At 38.6% G+C, this 20610-nt stretch overlaps 1 protein-coding gene across 4 annotated transcripts in view; it reads right to left on the reverse strand.

The window, feature by feature from the left end:
* The window catches only part of DNAJC13 (DnaJ heat shock protein family (Hsp40) member C13), a 152232-nt gene that overhangs the window by 119122 nt on the left and 12500 nt on the right, over positions 1–20610 (reverse strand). For 3 of the 4 annotated variants that reach the window (XM_055569685.1, XM_055569684.1, XM_055569687.1), the window contains exon 2: positions 1994–2074. In XM_055569685.1, coding sequence (XP_055425660.1) covers positions 1994–2061 — 68 coding nt within the window. In that variant the 5' untranslated portion in view covers positions 2062–2074. Of the gene's footprint in view, positions 1–1993; positions 2075–7297; positions 7366–20610 lie in introns of those variants that run through there. The other variant, XM_055569686.1, reaches the window with a different exon arrangement.

Genomic DNA, 20610 nt, shown 5'->3' on the forward strand with positions numbered 1-20610 from the left:
TACACTGATGGTAGGATTATAAAATGCTGCAGCCACTTGGAAAACAATTTGCCTGTTCCTCAAAAAGTTAAACACAGAGTTATCATATACTTCCATATAACTCCATATACCATCAATTCCACTCCTAGGTACATACTCAAGAGAACTGGAAATATAGATTCACCAGTAAACTTGTATGTGAACATTTATAGTAGCGCTATTCTATTCATAACAGTAAAAAAGTAGGAACAATATAAACATCCATCAACACAAAATGTGGCATACCCATACAATACATTTAACAATAAAAAGAAATGAAGTAATGACATATACTACAACATGGATAAACCTTGACAACATGTTAAGTGAAAGAAGACAGTCATGAAAGATTACATATTGGATGAATCCATTTATATGAGATGTCCTAACTAAGCAAATACAGAAACAGAAAATAGATTAGAGGCTGACAGATGCAGGGAATAAGAGAAGGGAGGGAAGGAACTGCTAATATTTTTAAAGGAGTACTCTTGAGAGGTGAGGAAAGTGTTCTAAAAAGAGTTGTGATGGTTCACAACTCTACGAAATATACTAAAAACCACTGAATTGTACACTTTTAAAAGTTTTATGTTATATAAATTTTATCAATAAAGCTGTTGTAAAAAGAAAACAAATTTCAAGGTGTGAATTAGAGGGAAGGAATTGTGCTTACAGCACAGAGATAGTTCTGCTCCTAATAATTACAAAGAAGGAAAGGAAAAAAAAAGGACTGTCTTAAGGCATAGTCACCACTAAGAACATTAAAAAAAAATTTTCCAGATGATCACAATTACAACAAGCTAGCAAAGCAAAAAGTATTATATTTATTTTGCTCTTTAGAATTCAACAGAATGCTATAATTGCATTTAAAAAACAAAAGTTATATTACGATGATTAGAGCAATCTAAAATTTGAGGAAAAAATAAAGATCATTTAAATACACAACATTTTTTAAGGTTTACTGAAAGAATTAAAGAGTTATACTACTCTGGATATGCCAATATTCTAACTTTGCTTAATGAAATTAACTGAAGAAAAAAATTTCAAGACAAGTATTCTACAAGGATAACAATTAAGTAGCTCATACAGAGCTTCTAAAAGGAAACAAAATTAAACACTCAAATCTTTCAAAATTAGTCAGTTCATTAATGCAAATCAGAAACACTACAGAACTCAGATGTTGCACCATTCTAAGAAGTAACAACACTATTACCTAAAAAATGGAAAGAATAAGAACTATGCCACTCTCTCTCCTCATCTTCTGGCTGGGGGGTGGGGATTAAGAACTAAAGTTACTGGTTTTGTGCACATGTCACGTTTTTATCTTAGTCTGAGGCCTGATTTGGCATAATGTGGTCACCTATTTGTCAAAGTGTGGCATACTCATTTTACTTATTACTACTCAAAATGACAACAGACTAAACTTCTTTGTAATGATCAGAAAGTACCATTCATTGAATACTGAATGTATTTAAGGTATAATTTTAAAACCTTCACACACTCCGTATCAATTCATTTAATCCTTATATCAATCAGATGGCTAGGAATTACTATCCATTTTACAGCAGGAAACAGGAACCATTTACACCTCAGTCTGGCCGGGCAAGCTACTGAGAAATGTCATCAACCCCTCCCAAAGAAAAGATCAAAACCAATTTTTAAGTTTCATTACAGGTTAAAGGAAAAAATACAAAATGCACTAATTGGCATATTTTCTTTGACTGTCAAATGGATGTGAAAATGTATTGATAACATGTAGGCTCATCTCTAGGTGATAAAGTTGTGAAGTAATACTCCGCTACTACAAAAACTCATCCTTAAGTGACAGCATTCAAGACTATGGATAATCGGTTTATTTTCCTTTTAATTCTTATCCAAATTCCTTCCGAAAACAGAGAAAACCAGACATATCAAAAGAAAAAGTAGTTTTCAAAATACTCTATAGAAGAACAGAAAAGTAAAACCAACAAATACTTACTTCCCCCTCCATGAATGTTTTGTTGTGTAGAAACATGCTAAATCCTTATTTTCCTTAATAATGTTCATTTTGTGCTGAATCCTGAAAGATAAAAAGATGGGTAAATTTTGTAATAGTACTAACCTTAAGAATTTTTCCTGAATCTCCCACACCATATTTTCATAGACTGCCATATGGTACTGATTTTAAGACAGCCACTTTTTCTACAAGACCATAAGGATGGTCTGTTCACCTCTCTATCAGAGAGCCTTTAACACACTATATTGTCACAGCTCTTTTCCACTATGCTCAGTTTGAGGACAACTGCCCTTGTATCAACATCCCAAGAATAGAGGATCTAGTAAAAAGTGTTAAAGTAAATGAATCTTTAAATCTCACACTGCCAAACAATATTTTAACACATGACTGTCAAGTGTCAAACCAATTCTAAAAGGTTTTTGTCTAGCTGCTAAGTGCCGGCCATCTTGCTGTCACTGTCACTTTAAAGGGAACTTACTATAAATAAGGTTTAACTTGAACAATATTCTCATTATAAAAGTAATTTAGTAAAAGTTAAAATGTTAAGTCACTCAGTCATGTCCAGCTCTTTCAGACCCCATGGACTTGCAGCCCACCAGGCTCCTCTGCCCACGGAATTCTCCAGGCAAGAATACTGGAGTGGGTTGCCATTCCCTTCTCCAGGGGATCTTCCCAACCCAGGGACTGAACCTAGATCTCCTGCATTGCAGGCAGATTCTTGACTGTCTGAGCCACAAGGAAGCCCAAAAGTAATTTAAGTACATAGTAAAAACATTTTTAATGTTGATAAAGTAACTCATCTTTCATCCTAGCATCCAAAGATACTAACTTTCCTTCTTCCAGCTAGGAAAAAAAATGTCTTTTTAAACAAAATTGAGGCTGTCATTTATACCACTTAGCTTGTTTTCACAGAATATTAACCTTTTTCCAAGGAATTAAATATTCTTTCAGAAAAAGATTTTTAAGTCACAAGAACAATGTTACTCAAAGTGTAGCTGTAAACATCAAGTGCAGAAATTAAGTGTTCAGAAGTGCTTGTTACAGTTTGGTTAGTGAACTCTCTGATTAAACAGGATATAGAACAGTTGAGGATTGCTGACTTGTATGATAAATCACACATGGTATGAGCTTCCTAACAGCCACAGGAAGAGGGACAATGCTATGTGCAATATTTCAAGATTAGTTTGTTGACTGTAACCCTGAAGTGTATAAAATCCAGAATCCATTTAGCTCACGAAAAAGTTTCAGTTTATCTAACTTTACACAACTAATTGTACAAACTGGCTACTAATGAAAGACTAATGATAAATTCTGAAAATATTACATCATTTGCTTCATACTGAATATGATCATTTTACTTCTTTTGCTACTTGGATACTACTTCCTATCCTTAATAATTAGAAATACACTCTAAAAAATATTGTAGAATACATAAAGTGTCAATAATGCAAACTGAATGGTTATAATTATGGCTTACTTAGCTTTCTAAACATCTTTATACATCTAAACTTTTTTAATCAACAAGTATTCTTTTCATAAATAGAATAAAACTATTTTTCATTCAAAAACATTTTTATCACAGCTTTTTGAGACAATTCACACACCTTAAAATTCACCTCTTTAGAAGTATACAATTCAGAGTTTTGGTATGTTCACAGAGTTCTACAACGAATACACTATTTTTATCATTCCAACAAGAAACCCTGCTGGCAGCCACTCCCCAGCCCCCCCCACACCCACTACCTGGCAACCATCTACTTTCTGTCACTATGGACCTGTCTATTACGGAATCCCATATAAACAGAATCATAAAACGTGCTGTCTTTGTGACAGACTTCTTTCACTTAGCATAACAAGCGAAACATTTTCAGTTTATCCATATTGTGGCATGCATCCGTTTCCTATTGTATAGAAACACCACATTTTGTATAACCATTCATCAGCTGATGGACATGTGTGTTGTTTCCATGCATGCATGCTAAGTCGCTGCTAACAGGTACTCCCAAATAAGGTTTTGTCAAACCTTCTGGAAAAACATCAATTCATGCTCTAAGGAATAATAAGAGAACCACAAGGAATAGCAAATTTAGAGAAACCTTTATTGTCACCAGAGAGAAATTTCTCTTAACAGTCAATGACATCTTCCTACTAGTATGTATAGACAGCTAAATATAGGCCTGTCAGCTGGTGTGCTGTTCTGTTTTTTTCTAGATTGTGTATCTGAAATGACACAGGCAGCCAACCAAGAATTATTAAACCAGCAAACATTATTCCTGCCTTCTGAGTCATCTGTAGTAAATGATATTGCTGGAAAGAAACTTAGAGAAGATCTCTGAAAATGTGCCAAACAAGTGAAAAATTATAGGTCTACAGATGGTATATTCCCCTCATATACAGTAACTGAAGATTGGGGGAAAAAAAAAAAACAACGGAGGACAGAAAAGGTAAATGGCTGACACTGAAGAGTGGAGTTTGGATTCTGAGTTCACAATTTAAGATGGGAATGACTGACTGAACTCTGGCCTATCTAGGAGAAACTGACAAGAAAGAAAATGCATTTGAGTGAAGACTGGCTAATATCATCAAGGGACTGCAAAAGGAAAGTGAGAGAAAAATAGAAAATTTTAAAATTACAATCACAAAGAACTTAGGACATGATCTAATATATCTGTAGGGAGTCTGGGGGGAAATAATCTAGTAACAACAAAAACAACAAAGCATATTGAAGAATCAAAAAAATAAACCTAAAGAATGATCTCATCACTGATTTGGGGGAACAAGTAACTCAAACGAATCTTTTAGGAGGGGAATTAAGAAGGCTTATCTACAACTTTTTGGAGACTTATGAATTCAGGGGTGATAAAAGCACTAGATGCCCGAAAGTTTCTAGGTTAGGATAGATAAAGGGATAAAGGAAGAGCAGATACAACACATTAATATAAAATTAATATAAAACTGAAGACACACAAATGGTACACAGGTATATGAAAAGATGTTCTATGTCATTATCAGGGAGATGCAACTCAAACTCAAAACTACAAGATACTGCCTCACACCTGTTAGGATGGCTATTATAAAAAAAAAATAAAAGACAAGTTCTGGCAAGCACGTAAAGAAACTTGATCCTTTGGACATTGTTGATGAGAATGTAAAATGGTGTGTTATGGAAAACAGTATGAAGTTGCTCACAAAATTAAAAAATAGAATTATTAGGGAATTCCATGGTTGCCTAGTGGTTAGGAAGTGAAGTGAAGTGAAGTCGCTCAGTCGTGTCCGACCCTTAGCGACCCCATGGACTGCAGCCTACCAGGCTCCTCTGTCCATGGGATTTTCCAGGCAAGAGTACTGGAGTGGGGTGCCATTGCCTTCTCCATAGGGTATATAATGTTTTCACAAAAACTGGTCCGGGTCCTTGGCTAAGAGGAGACTCTGCCTTGGGCCCGCCGGTGCAATAAACTGCACTCCACCATCTGCATTGTCCTTCTGAGTGAGTTTGTTTCCTGGAAGGCGAGCTACAACACTAAGAGATGACACAACCATATTCACTGCAGTATTATTTATAAAACTGAAGATGTCTAAACACCTTAAAGCCCACCAACAAATGAAGAAAATGGATTAAGAAAATGTGGTATACACAATATTATTCAGTCTTAAAAAAGAAGGATATCCTACAGTCTTCAATAATATCAGTGGAACTTAAAAACATTATGCTAAGTGAAATAAGCCAGTCACAGAAGGACTAATGCCACTTACATGAATTATCTACAATAGTTCAACTCAGAGAAGAAGGTAGAATGGTAGTCGCCAGTGACTGGGTTGGAGGGGAAATGGGGAGTTGCTAATTAATGGGTACAAAGTTTCAGTTATGCAAGATGAGTAAGTTCTAGAGTCTGTTGTATAGCACTGTGCCTAAATAGTGAACAATAATGTATACTTAAAATCTGTTAAGAGGGGAGATCTTATTAAGTGTTTTTACCTCCCCCAAATTAAATTTTAAAAATTCAAAAAGTAAACCACTACCTTGGCCTGTCAGAAAAAATACTGTATTCCTGATACAGATTACAATGCTAACAAAAAAATATAATGTAGAGTTAAAGGCGTCTCTGGACATCAGGAGATGTGTCCGAGGCCAAAATCAGCACACCCGACAATTTATGTCTCATGTTTTAGGAAGCAACAAGTGATACTGCTATTCTGCATCCAATCCTGAACAACAGTCCAAACAAGGTGAAGGCTAGGAAAATGGAAGTATGCTTTACAGGAGAAAACCACTCCTCAATCTGAAAAGCTCACCTTCGGTCATGTTATACTTAGATAAGGATACATTGGAGAGATGAGGAAGGGAAGAAATACTTACCTAAGTAGCCAAGTCAACCCCAGAAATGACAGGTTAATTCAAAGCTCTTATTAGTGCCTACACACCTGAATTAAGATAATGCTTTTCTATTTTAAACCCTGAAATCGGAGAGGGGAGGTGCCCCTGATCAAAAAATGTATGACATGCCTTGAAATTATGCAACAAGTAGGTTTTATTAGGGCTTCCCAGATGGCCTAGTGATAAAGAACCCACTTGCCAATGCAGGAGACTTTAGAGGCGTGGGTTCAATCCCTGGGTCGGGAAGATCCCCTGGAGAAGGGCATGGCAACCCACCCCAGTAGTCTTGCCTGGAGAACCCCATGGACAGAGGAGCCTGGCAGACCACAGTCCACGGGGTCGCAAAGAGTCAGACAAGACTGAAACGACTAAGCACCCAGCACAGGTTTTACTAAGTACTTATCATGTGTTAACGATGACAAATAGCATTTACAACCTACTTACTATCTCACTGTCTCCATAACAACTAAGATACAGGTATGATGATCCTCATTTTATTGGCAAGAAAACTGAGAATTAGAAAAATGAAATCATTTCTCTAATGTAACAACTATTAAATGGCTGGGCCAAGCTTTTGAACTCAAACTGTTTAACCCCACACTTAAACTAAACTATAATAGTATTACCTTCCCTCAGATTTAGAAAATCAATGGGGAACTCCCTGGTGGTCCAGGGTTAGGACTTCCTGCTTGCACTGCAGGGGGCCTGTGTTCACTTCCCAGTCCATTCCCTGGTGGGGGAACTAACATCCCACATGCAATGCAGCCAAAAACAAACAAAATTCTCTTTTAAATTTAGAAAATAAAAATAAATTTATTCTGACCATATAATTACAGACTTATTGACAGCACATTCCTAAATTAATTTTGAACTAATTCCAATTATCTTCATTTGGAAATATGATTAAGCACCTGCTGCATGGACGGAGGAGCCTGGTGGGCTGCAGTCCATGGGTCGCTGAGTCAGACACGATTGAGCAACTTCACTTTCACTTTTCACTTTCATGCCTTGGAGAAGGAAATGGCAACCCATTCCAGTGTTCTTGCCTGGAGAATGCCAGGGACGGGGGAGTTGGTGGGCTGCCGTCTATGGGGTCGCACAGAGTCGGACACGACTGAAGTGACTTAGCAGCAGCAGCAGCAAACAACTTTGAAACTCACAATTTTAAGCAGTGAAACAAATTACCATAATCAACACAAGGCAAAAGAAATACAACAAAGAGGATGTCTCCAGGGTTGAAATACTCTACCATGTAGAGATAAATATTTTAAATATTTCCATCCATAGATAAGCTTGGGCTTCCCAGGTGGCACAGCAGTGATGAATGCCTGCCAAGGCAGGAAATGTGGGATCCATCCCTGGGTCAGTAAGATCCCCTGAGCAGGAAATGGCAACCCACTCTAGAATTCTTGCCTGAAAAATTCCACGGAAAGAGAAGTCTGGTAGGCTACAGTCCATGGAGTCACAAAAAGTCAAACACAACTGAGCAGGCATCCACTATAGATAAGCTTAATTAAAAAAAAAAAAAAAGTGTTCAAAACAAATACATGACTACAGAAATTTGCTACCAAATGGAGAAAAGAGTCTCTTCAATAAGTAGTGATGGGAAAACTGGACAGCTACGTGTAAAAGAATGAAACTCAAATACTTCCTAAACACCACACACAAAGATAGAGTCAAAATGGATTAGAGACTTGTATGTGAGACCGGAAACTATAAAATCCTTAAAGCGAAACATAGTCATTACACTCTTTGACATAAATCACAGCAAGATCCTCTATGATCCAGTCTCTAGAGTAATGGAAATAAAACAAAAAATAAACAAGCAGGACCTAATTAAACTTAAAAGCTTTTGCACAGCAAAGGAAACTATAAACAAAGTCAAAAGACAACTCTCAGAATGGGAGAAAATAAAGCAACTGAAACAACTGACAAAGGATTAATCTGCAAAATATACAAGCAGCTCATGCAGCTCAATACCAGAATAACAAACAATCCAATCAAAAAGTGAGCAAAGAAGAAAAAAAAGAAAAAATGGGCAGAAGACTTAAACAGTCACTTCTCCAAAGAAGGCATACAGATGGCTAATAAACTCATGAAAAGCTGCTCAACATCACTCAGTATTAAGAAAAATGCAAATCAAAACTACAGTGAGCTATCACCTCACACCAGTCAGAATGGCCATCATCAAAAAGTCTACAAACAATAAATGCTGGAAAGGGTATGGAGAAAAGGGAACCCTCTTGCACTGTTGATAGGAATATAAATAGATACAGCCACTATGGTAAACAGTATGAAGACTCCTTAAAAAACAGAGAATAAAACTACCATATGACCCAGCAATCCCACTACTGGGCATGCAAGCATGCTCAGTCACTAACTCATGTCTGACTCTCTGCAACCCCATGGATTGTAACCTGCCAGGCTCCTGTCTGTAGGATTCTGCAGGCAAGAATACTGGAGTGGGTTGCCACTTCCTTCTCCCAACTATTGGGCATACACCTGAAAAAACTATAACTGAAAAAGACACATGTACCCCAATATACATTGCAGCACTATTTACAAAAGCTAGAACATGGAAGCAATCTAGAGGTCCATCGACAGATGAATGGGTAAAAGAGTTGTGGTACATACATACAAAGGAGTATTAGCCATAAAAAGGAACACATTTGAGTCAGTTCTAATGAGGTGGATGAACCAAAAACCTATTACACAGAGTGAAGTAAGTCAGGAAGAGAAAGACAAATATCCTGTATTAATGCATATATATGGAATCTAGAAAGATAGTCCTGATAAACCTATTTGCAGGGCAGCAATAGAGACACAGACATAAAGAACAGACCTGCGGACATAGTGGGGGAAGGAGAGGGTGGGACAAATTGAAAGAGTATCATCTTGCCCAGAGAATCCCAGGGACGGAGGAGACTGGTGGGCTGCCGTCTATGGGGTTGCACAGAGTTGGACACGACTAAAGCAACTTACCAGCAGCAGCATGGAAACATATACATTACCATATGTAAAACAAATAACCAGTAAGAATTTGTTGTATGATGCAGGGAGCTCAAATCCATGCTGTGTGACAACCTAGAAGGGTGGAATGGTAAGGGAGGTGCGAGGGAGGTTCAAGAGGGAGGGGACATGTGTATACCTATAACTGATTCATGTTAAATGTATGGCAGAAACCAACACAATATTGTAAAGCATTATTCTCCTTTAATCAGATCAGATCAGATCAGATTAGTCGCTCAGTCATGTCCGACTCTTTGAGACCCCATGAACTGCAGCACGCCAGGCCTCCCTGTCTATCACCAACTCCCGGAGTTCACTCAGACTCACGTCCATCGAGTCAGTGATGCCATCTAGCCATCTCATCCTCTGTTGTCCCCTTCTCCTCCTGCCCCCAATCCCTCCCAGCATCAGAGTCTTTTCCAATGAGTCAACTCTTTGCATGAGGTGGCCAAAGTACTGGAGTTTCAGCTTCAGCATCATTCCTTCCAAAGAAATCCCAGGGCTGATCTCCTTCAGAATGGACTGCTTGGATCTCCTTGCAGTCCAATGGACTCTCAAGAGTCTTCTCCAACACCACAGTTCAAAAGCATCAATTCTTCAGCACTCAGCCTTCTTCACAGTCCAACTCTCACAACCATACATAACCACAGAAAAAAACATAGCCTTGACTAGATGAACCTTTGTTGGCAAAGTAATGTCTCTGCTTTTGAATATGCTATCTAGGTTGGTCATAACTTTCCTTCCAAGAAGTAAGCATCTTTTAATTTAAAAAAAAAAAAAAAAAAAAGGAAATATGCTACCAATCGGTGATTTCAGGATCTTTGTAAGTTCAACAGAAAAATACTAGTCGAACAATGAATTTTTTAAACAACCAGATTAATGAGATCTGAGTTGGGACCTAATTCCCAACAGTGTACTATTAACCTTTTTAATTTCAAGTAAATCTATTTTATATACTCAAAACCTCAATCATTTGTAATAAAGTCATTTCACCTAATAAAGACAACGAGTGTGGAAACCGCATTAACACTTTCAGACCCTGAGGGTATTTCTAGAGGAGCAGGTATTAATATCTAACAAACAGTGCTCCACTAGAGAAAGGAATGGTAAAACACTTCAGTACTCTTGCTTTGAGAACCCCATGAACAGTACGAAAAGGCAAAGAGATATGACACTGAAAGATGAACTCCCCAGGTCGGTAGGCGCCCAATATGCTACTGAATATGCGCAGAGAAAATAACTCTAGAAGGAAAGCTGCTAAGTCGCTTCAGTCGTGTCCGACTCTGTGCAGCCCCACAGACGGCAGCCCACCAGGCTCCCCCATCCTTGGGATTCTCCAGGCAAGAACACTGGAGTGGGTTGCCATTTCCTTCTCCAATGCAGGAAAGTGAAAAGTGAAAGTGAAGTCGCTCAGTCGTGTTCAACTTTTAGCGACCCCATGGACTACAGCCTACCAGGCTACTCCGTCCATGGGATTTTCCAGGCAAGAGTACTGGAGTGGGATGCCATTGCCTTCTCTACTCCAGAAGCAAAGAGGCTAAGCCAAAGTGAAAACAACGCTCAGCTGTGGCTGTGCCTGGTGGTGAAAATAAAGTCCCATGCTGTAAAGAACAAAACAGCAAGGAACTTGGAATGTTAGGTACATGAATAAAGGTAAATTGTGAAAGTGAAAAGTCGGTCAGTCATGTCCAACTCTTTGCAACCCTGTGGACTATACAGTCCATGGAATTCTCCAGGCCAGAATATTGGAATGGGTAGCCTTTCCCTTCTCCAGGGGATCTTCCCAACCCAGGGACTGAACCCAGGTCTCCCGCATTGCAGGCGGATTCTTTACCAGCTGAGCCACAAGGGAAGCTGGAAATGGTCAAACAGGAGATGGCAAGACTGAACCTTGACATTTTAGGAATCAGTGAACTAAAACGGACCAGAATGGGTGAATTTAATTCAGATGACCATTATATCTACTACTGTAGGCAAGAATTCCTCAGAAGAAATGGGAGTAGCCCTCATAGTCAACAAGAGAGTCCAAAATGCAGTACTTGGGTGCAATCTCAAAAACAACAAAATGACCTCTGTTCAAGGATAACCATTCAATATCACCATAATCCAAGTCTGCCCCAACCACTACTTCTAAAGAAGCTGATGCTGAATGGTTCTATGAAAACCTCCAAGACCTTCTAGAACCCAAAAAAGATGTCCTTTCATCATAAGGAACTGGAATGCAAAAGTAGGAAGTCAAGAGATACCTGAAGAGGCAAGTTTGGCTTTGGAGTACAAAATGAAGCAGACAAAGGGTAACAGTTTTTCCAAAAGAACTCACTGGTCATAGAAAACACCCTTTTTCAAAAATACAACGAAAAGAATAATATATACCCAAATAGGAAAAGGAGCACGTCAAGGCTGTATATTGTCACCCTGCTTATTTAACTTATATGCACAGTACATCATGAGAAATGCTGAGCTGGAAGAAGCACAAGCTGGAATCAAGATTGCTGGGAGAAATATCAATAATCTCAGATATGTAGATGAAACCACCCTTATGGCAGAAAGTGAAGAGGAACTCAAAAGCCTCTTGATGAAAGTGAAAGAGAAGAGTGAAAAAGTTGGTTTAAAGCTCAATATTCAGAAAACAAAGATCATGGCATCTGGTCCCATCACTTCATGGGAAATAGATTGGGGAACAGTGGAAACAGTGCCAGACTTTATTTTGGGGGGCTCCAAAATCACTGCAGATGGTGACTGCAGCCAGGAAATTAAAAGACGCTTACTCCTTGGAAGAAAAGTTACGACCAACCTAGATAGCATATTGAAAAGCAGAGACATTACTTTACCAACAAAGGTCCGTCTAGTCAAGGCCATGGTTTTTCCAGTGGTCGTGTATGGATGTGAGAGTTGGACTGCAAAGAAAGCTGAGCACCGAAGAATTGATGTTTTTGAACTGTGGTGTTGGAGAAGACTCTAGAGAGTCCCTTGGACTGCAAGGAGATCCAACCAGTCCATTCTAAAAGAGATCAGCCCTGGGTGTTCTTTGGAAGGAATGATGCTAAAGCTGAAACTCCAGTACTTTGGCCACCTCATGAGAAGAGTTGACTCATTGGAAAACACTCTTGATGCTGGGAGGGATTGGGGGCAGGAGGAAAAGGGGACGACAGAGGATGAGATGGCTGGATGGCATTACCAACTCGATGGACTGAGTCTGAGTGAACTCCGGGAGTTGGTGATGGACAAGGAGGCCTGGCGTGCACGATTCATGGGGTTGCAAAGAGTCAGACATGACTCAGCGCTGAACTGAACTGAATTGACTGAAAGAAATAAAAGACCTATCTATAGAAAACTATAAAACACTGATGAAAGAAATCAAAGATGACACAAACAGACGGAGAAATATACCATGTTCATGGATCGGAAAAATCAATATAGGGAAAATGAGTATACTACCCAAAGCAATCTGTAGATTCAATACAATCCCTATCAAGCTACCAACGGTATTTTTCAGAGAACTAGAACAAATAACTTCACAATTTGTATATGGAAATACAAAAAATCTCGAATAGCCAAAGCAATCTTGAGAAAGAAGAATGGAACTGGAGGAATCAGCCTGCCTGACTTCAGGCTATACTACAAAGCTACAGTCATCAAGACAGTATGGTCCTGGCACAAAGACAGAAATATAGATCAATGGAACAAAATAGAAAGCCCAGAGATAAATCCACGCACCTATGGACACCTTATCTTTGACAAAGGAGGCAAGAATATACAATGGACAAAAGACAATCTCTTTAACAAGTGGTTCTGGGAAAACTTGTCAACAATTGTAATACAATGAAACTAGATCACTTTCTAACACCGTATACAAAAATAAACTCAAAATGGATTAAAGATCTAAACCTAAGACCAGAAACTATAAAACTCCTAGAGGAAAACATAGGCAAAACACTCTCTGACATAAATCACAGCAGGATCCTCTATGATCCACCTCCCAGAGTAACAGAAATAAAAGCAGAAATAAACACATGGGACCTAATTAAACTTAAAAGCTTTTGCACAACGAAGGAAACTTTAAGCAAGGTGAAAAAACAGCTGTCAGAATGAGAGAAAATAATAGCAAGCAAAGCAACCGACAAAGAATTAATCTCAAAAATATACAAGCAGCTCATGCAGCCCAATTCCAGAAAAATAAACAACCCAATCAAAAAATGGGCAAAAGAATTAAACAGACATTTCTCCAAAGAAGATATGCAGATGGCTAACAAACACATGAAAAGATGCTCAACATCACTCATTATCAGAGAAATGCAAATCAAAACCACAATGAGGTACCATCTCACGCCAGTCAGAAAGGCTGCTATCAAAAAGTCTACAAACAATAAATGCTGGAGAGGGTGTGGAGAAAAGGGAACCCTCTTACACTATTGGTGGGAATGCAAACTAGTACAGCCACTATGGAGAACAGCGTGGAAATTCCTTAAAAAACTAGAAATAGAACTGCCATACAACCCAGCAATCCCACTACTGGGCATACACACCAAGGAAACCACAATTGAAAGAGACACATGTACCCCAATGTTCATCACAGCACTGTTTACAATAGCCAGGACATGGAAGCAACCTAGATGTCCATCGGCACATGGATGGATAAGAAATCTGTGATACATATACACAATGGACTATTACTCAGCCATTAAAAAGAATGCATTTGAATCACTCCTACTGAGGTGGATGTAACTTGACCCTATTATACAGAGTGAAGTAAGTCAGAAAGAAAAACAGCAATACAGTATACTAATGCATATATATGGAATTTAGAAAGATGATGATGATGATGACCCTATATGTGAGGCAGCAAAAGAGATACAGATGAAAAGAAGAGCCTTTTGGATGCTGTGGGAGAAGGCAAGGGTGGGATGATTTGAGAGAATAGCATTGAAACATGTATATCATCATATGTGAAACAGATTGCCAGTCCAGGTTCGATGCATGAGACAGGGTGCTCAGGGATGGTGCACCGAGATGACCCTGAGGGATGCGATGGAGAGGGCTCAAGATGGGGAACACATGTACACCCATGGCTGATTCACGTCAATGTATGGCAAAAAACACTACAATACTGTAAAGTAATTAGCCTCCAATTAAAATAAATAAATTAATAAAAGAAAAAAAAAAAGAGAAAACAAGAGACAACTCTACACATGGACATCACCAGATGGTCTATATCAAATTCAGACTGACTATATTCTCTGCAGATGTAGATGTTGAGAGATCTATACAGTCAGCAAAAACAACACCGGGAGCTGACTATGGCTCAGATCATGAACTCCTTATTGCCAAATTCAAACTTATATTCAAGAAAGTTGGGAAAACCACTAGGCCATTCAGGTATGACCTAAATCAAATCCCTTATGATTATACAGTGGAAGTGACAAATAGATTCAAGGGATTAGACCAGATAGACAGAGTGCCTGAAGAACTATGGACAGAAATTCATAACATTGTATAGGAAGTGGTGATCAAAACCATCCCCAAGAAAAAGAAATGCAAAAAGGCAAAATGGTTGTCTGAGGAGGCCTTACAAATAGCTGAGAAAAGAAGAGAAACAAAAGGCAAAGGAGAAAAGGAAAGATACGCCCATCTAAATGCAGAGTCCCAAAGAATAGCACGGAGAAGGCACTGGCACCCCATTCTAATACTCTTGCCTGGAAAATCAAGTGGACGGAGGAGTCTAGTAGGCTGCAGTCCATGGGGTCGCTAAGAGTCATGTCACTTTCCCTTTTCCCTTTCATGCATTGGAGAAGGAAATGGCAACCCACTCCAGTATTCTTGCCTGGAGAATCCCAGGGACGGAGGAACCTGGTGGGCTGCTGTCTGTGGGGTCGCACAGAGTCGGACACGACTGAAGCGACTTAGCAGCAGCAGCAAAGAATAGCGAGGAGAGATAAGAAAGCCTTCCTCAGTGATCAACACAAAGAAATACAGGAAAACAATAGAAGGCGAAAGACTTAGAGATCTCCTCAAGGAAATCAGGGATGCCAAGGGAATATTTCATGCAAAAATGAGCACAATAAAGGACAGAAATGGTATGGATCTAACAAAAGCAGAAGATATTATGAAAAGGTGACATGAATACACAGAACAACTATGTAAAAAAGATCTTAATGATTCAGATAATGACAATGGTGTGATCAATCACCTAGAGCCAGACCACTTGAAGGGTGAAGTCAAGTGGGCCTTAGGAAGCAACACTACAAGCAAAGCTAGTGGAGGTGATGGAATTCCAGATGATCTATTTCAAATCCTAAAGATGATGCTGTTAAAGTGCTTCACTCAATATGCCAGCAAATTTGGAAAACTTAGCAGTGGCCACAGGACTGGAAAAGGTCAGTTTTCATTCCAATCCCTAAGAAAGGTAGTGCCAAAGAATGTTCAAACTACTACACAACTACACCCATTTCACATGCTAGCAAAGTAATGCTCAAAATTTTCCAATCCAGGCTTCAACAGTATGAGAACTGATAACTTTCAGATGTTCAAGCTCAATTTAGAAAAGGCTTTAAAGAGAGCAAATTGTCAACATCTATTGGATCATAGAAAAGGCAAGAGAAATGCAGAAAAACATCTACCTCTGTTTCAATGACTATACTAAAGCTTTTGGGACCAAAACAAACTGGAAAATTCTTAGAGATGGGAATACCAGACCACCTTACCTGATTCTTGAGAAACCTTTATGCAGGTCAAGAAGCAACAGTTAGAAACGGACATGGAACAACGGACTGGTTCCAAATTGGAAAAGGAGTACATCAAGGCTATATATTGTCATCCTGCTTATTTAACTTGTATGTAAAGTAGCTGATCATGTAAACCGGACTGAATGAAGCACAAGCTGGAATCAAGATTGCCAGAAATATCAATAACCTTAGATATACAGATGACACCACCCTTACGGCAGAAAGCGAAGAGGAACTAAAGAACCTCTTGATTAAAGTGAAAGAGGAGAGTGAGTGAAAAAGCTGGCTTAAAGCTCAACATTCAAAAAACTAAGATCACGGCATTTGGTTCCATCACTTCATGGCAAATACATAGGCAAACAATGGAAACAGTGAGAGACTTTATTTTCTTGGGTTCCAAAATCACTGCAGATGGTGACTATAGCCATAAAATTAAAAGATGCTTACTCCTTGGAAGAAAAGCTATGAGAAACTTAGACTGCATCTTAGAAAGCAGAGATATTACTTTGTCAACAAAGGTCCATCTAGTCAGAGCTATAGTTTTTCCAACAGTCATGTATGGATGTGATAGTGAGTGCCAAAGAACTAATGCTTTTGAACTGTGGTGCTGGAGAAGACTCTTGAGAGTCCCTTGGACTGCAAGGAGATCCAACCAGTCCATTCTAAAGGAGATCAGTCCTGAATATTAATTGGAAGCACTGATGCTGAAGCTGAAGTTCCAATACTTTGGCCTCCTGATGCAAATAACTGATTCCTTAGAAAAGACCGTGATGCTGGGAAAGATTGAAGGCGGGAGGAGAAGAGGATGAGATGGTTGGTTGCCATCACTGATTCAATGGACACTGGGAGACGGTGAAAGGCACATGCTGCAGTCCATGGGGTCGGCAAAGAGTCCGACACAACTGAGCTACTGAACAAAACAAAAAGTATTAATAACTGACTAGTGGATAATGGTAATGCACAAATACATGAAAATGCAAAAAAAAAAAAAAAAAGAATATTCTGTGCTTGACTACACATCACTTAAAGTGAGAGTTGGAATAATTGCAAGAGAACCATTGGAAAATGAGTAACAGCAAGTTTAGGGTTCCTCCAAGTGCAATGGTAGGTGATGATTCTATCTGAGAAGACTCACTTGGAATATCTCCCAGTAGCACAGATATTGGAGTGGCTATCCCACATGCTAAACATTAACTAATGATTAGTCCAAGAAGCTAGTATTAGTAAGATATACAATAAAGTTGTTTTAATAATCTATCACCAAGATAAAAGTGGTGAATTTTTAAAATTTTACTATGGTCAAAGACACACTAGTGGTAACCATCATTTATTGGCTGTATGACTTTGAACAAAAGTTTCTTCACTTCTCAGAATCCCAGTTCATCTACAGAGATGACAGTACTTGTCTCAAAGGGCCATGGTGAGGACCAAGTGAGATAATCTGAATAAAGGTGTTAGTGTGATATCTGGCTCAGAACAAGCACTCAAAAACGTAGTTAGTATTTTTGTTAGCAATCATAATAATTATTGCTGTACTTTAAATATACTACCCCAGATACACAATAGTTCTTTTGAATGTTACTACTACAGCTTTCGTTTTCAAGATTACTTGTAGGCCAAGCATTTTTTAAGATATTTAGCAGGGAAAGTTATTAAGTTACTTGATCCTTTCTAAGTCTTTTATCTACTAACTTTAGTCCTTGTGTATTATTCAATGTGTATCACAAATATGTGTCACTTAGAATTTCTACCTTCAAACATATATTATGTTGATTTAAACAGTATTCTAAAGCTTTTACCTGCTCATTTAAAAATAACTATACCAATATACCAACAAAGGTCCGTCTAGTCAAGGCTATGGCTTTTCCAGTGGTCATGTATGGATGTGAGAGTTGGACTGTGAAGAAGGCTGAGCCCCGAAGAATTGATGCTTTTGAACTGTGGTGTTGGAGAAGACTCTTGAGAGTCCCTTGGACTGCAAGGAGATCCAGCCAGTCCACTCTGAAGGAGATCAGCCCTGGGATTTCTTTGGAAGGAATGATGCTAAAGCTGAAACTCCAGTACTCTGGCCACCTCATGCGAAGAGTTGACTCACTGGAAAAGAGTCTGATGCTGGGAGGTATTGGGGGCAGGAGGACAAGGGGACGACAGAGGATGAGATGGCTGGATGGCATCACTGACTCGATGGACGTGAGTCTCAGTGAACTCCGGGAGTTGGTGATGGACAGGGAGGCCTGGCGTGCTGCGATTCATGGGGTTGCAAAGAGTCGGACACGACTGAGCGACTGAACTGAACTGATACCAATATATCATATTTCTTAAAGTAGGTGCAATACATCAGGTTATTATTTAATTCCTTACAGTTTTCCTAAAATGCTTTCAAAAAGAACATAAAAGATAAGCCAAGATAATCATGATAAGATTACTTTAAAAGATATTTTTTAAAATTTTAAAAATTAAGTCAACTATAAGCATCAATTTTATTTACTACATTTAAAATATCTCCCACTTAGGCATTTGAAATTTCAATTATTAGAAATGTACTTTTACCTGAAACCAACCTGGTAGTTTTTTGTTTTTTTTTTCATTGAAGAATAACTGCTTTACAGAATTTTGCTGTTTCTGTCAAACTTCAACATGAATCAACCATAGGTATACATATACCCTCTCCCTTCCATCTCCCTCACCATCCCACCCCTCTAGGTTAATAGAGTCCCTCTTTGAGTTTCCTGAGCCATACAGCAAATACCCATTGGCTACCTATTTTACATATGGTAATATAAGTCTCCATGTTACTCTTTCCATTCATCTCACCCTCTCCTCCCCTCTTCCCATGTCCAGAAGTCTATTCTCTATGTCCCTTTCTCCACTGTTGACCTGTAAATAAATTCTTCAGTACCATTTTTTCTAGTTTCCGTGCATATGCGTTAGAATACGATATTTATCTTTCCCTTCCTGACTTACTTCACGCTGTATAATAGGTTCTAGGTTCATCCACCTCATTAGAACTGACTGTGTTCCTTTTTATGGCTGAGTAATATTCCATTGTGTATATGTACATAACTTCTTTATCCATTCATCTGTCAATTGACATCTAGGTTGCTTCAATGTTCTAGCTATTGTAAACAGTGCTGCAATGAACAATGGAATACATGTGTCTCTTTCAATTTTGGTTTCCTCAGGGTATATGCCTAGGAGTAGTATTGCTGGGTCATATGCTGGTTTTATTCCTAGTTTTTGAGGAAATAGCCATACTGTCTTCCATAGTGGCTGTATCAATTTACATTCCCACCAAGAGTGCAAGAGTATTCCCTTTTCTCTACACCCTCTCCAGCATTTACTGTTTGTAGACTTTTTGATGATGGCCATTCTGACCAGTATGAGGTGATATCTCATTGTAGTTTTGATTTGCATTTCTCTAATAATGAGCGATATTGAGCATCTTTTCATGTGTTTGTTAGCCATCTGTATGTCTTCCCTGGAGAAATGTCTGTTTAGGTCTTTTCCCACTTTTTGATTGTTTATTTTTCTGTTATTGAGTTGGATGAGTTGATTGTATATTTTGGAAATTAATCCTTTGCCAGCTGTTTCATTTGCTATTATTTTCTCCCATTCTGAGGGTTGTCTTCTCACCTTGCCTATAGTTTCCTTTGCTGTGCAAAAGCTTTTAAATTTAATCAGGTTTCCACTTGTTTATTTTTGTTTTTATTTCCATTACTCTAGAGGTGGGTCATAGAGGATCTTCCTTTGATTTATGTCATTGAGTGTTGTGGCTATGTTTTCCTCTAAGAGTTTTAGTCTGACATTTAGGTCTTTAATCCCTTTTGAGTTTATCTTTGTGTATGGTGTTAGGAAGTGTTCTAATTTTATTCTTTTACATGTAGCTGTCCAATTTTCCCAGCACCATTTATCGAAGAGGCTGTCTTTCCCCCATTGTATATTCTTACCCCCTTTGTCAAAAATAAAGTACCCATAGATGTATAGGTTTATTTCTGGGCTCTCTATCTTGTTTCATTGGTCTATATTTCTGTTTTTGTGCCAGTACTATACTGTCTTAATGACTGCAGCTTTGTAGTATAACCTGAAGTCAAGAAGGTTGATTCTTCCAGCTCCATTTTCTTTCTCAAGAATCCTCTGGCTATTCAGGGTCTTTTGTGCTTCCATATAAAATGTGAAATTTTTTGTTCCAGTTCTACGAAAAATGCCATTGGTAATTTGATAGGGATCGCATCGAATCTGTAGATGACATTTGGTAGTACAGTTATTTTCACAATATTGATTCTTCCCACCTAGGAATATGGAATATCTCTCCATCTATTTATGTCATCTTTGATTTCCTTTATTAGTCTTACAGTGTTCTGTGTACAGTTCTTTTGTCTCCTTCAGTTCAGTCGCTCAGTTGTGTCCAACTCTTTGCGACCCCATGAACCGCAGCATGCCAGGCCTCCCTGTCCATCACCAACTCCCAGAGTTCACCCAAACTCATGTCCATT

The sequence above is a fragment of the Bubalus kerabau genome, chromosome 2 (assembly GCF_029407905.1).
Source record: "Bubalus kerabau isolate K-KA32 ecotype Philippines breed swamp buffalo chromosome 2, PCC_UOA_SB_1v2, whole genome shotgun sequence".
Lineage (NCBI taxonomy): Eukaryota > Metazoa > Chordata > Mammalia > Artiodactyla > Bovidae > Bubalus > Bubalus kerabau.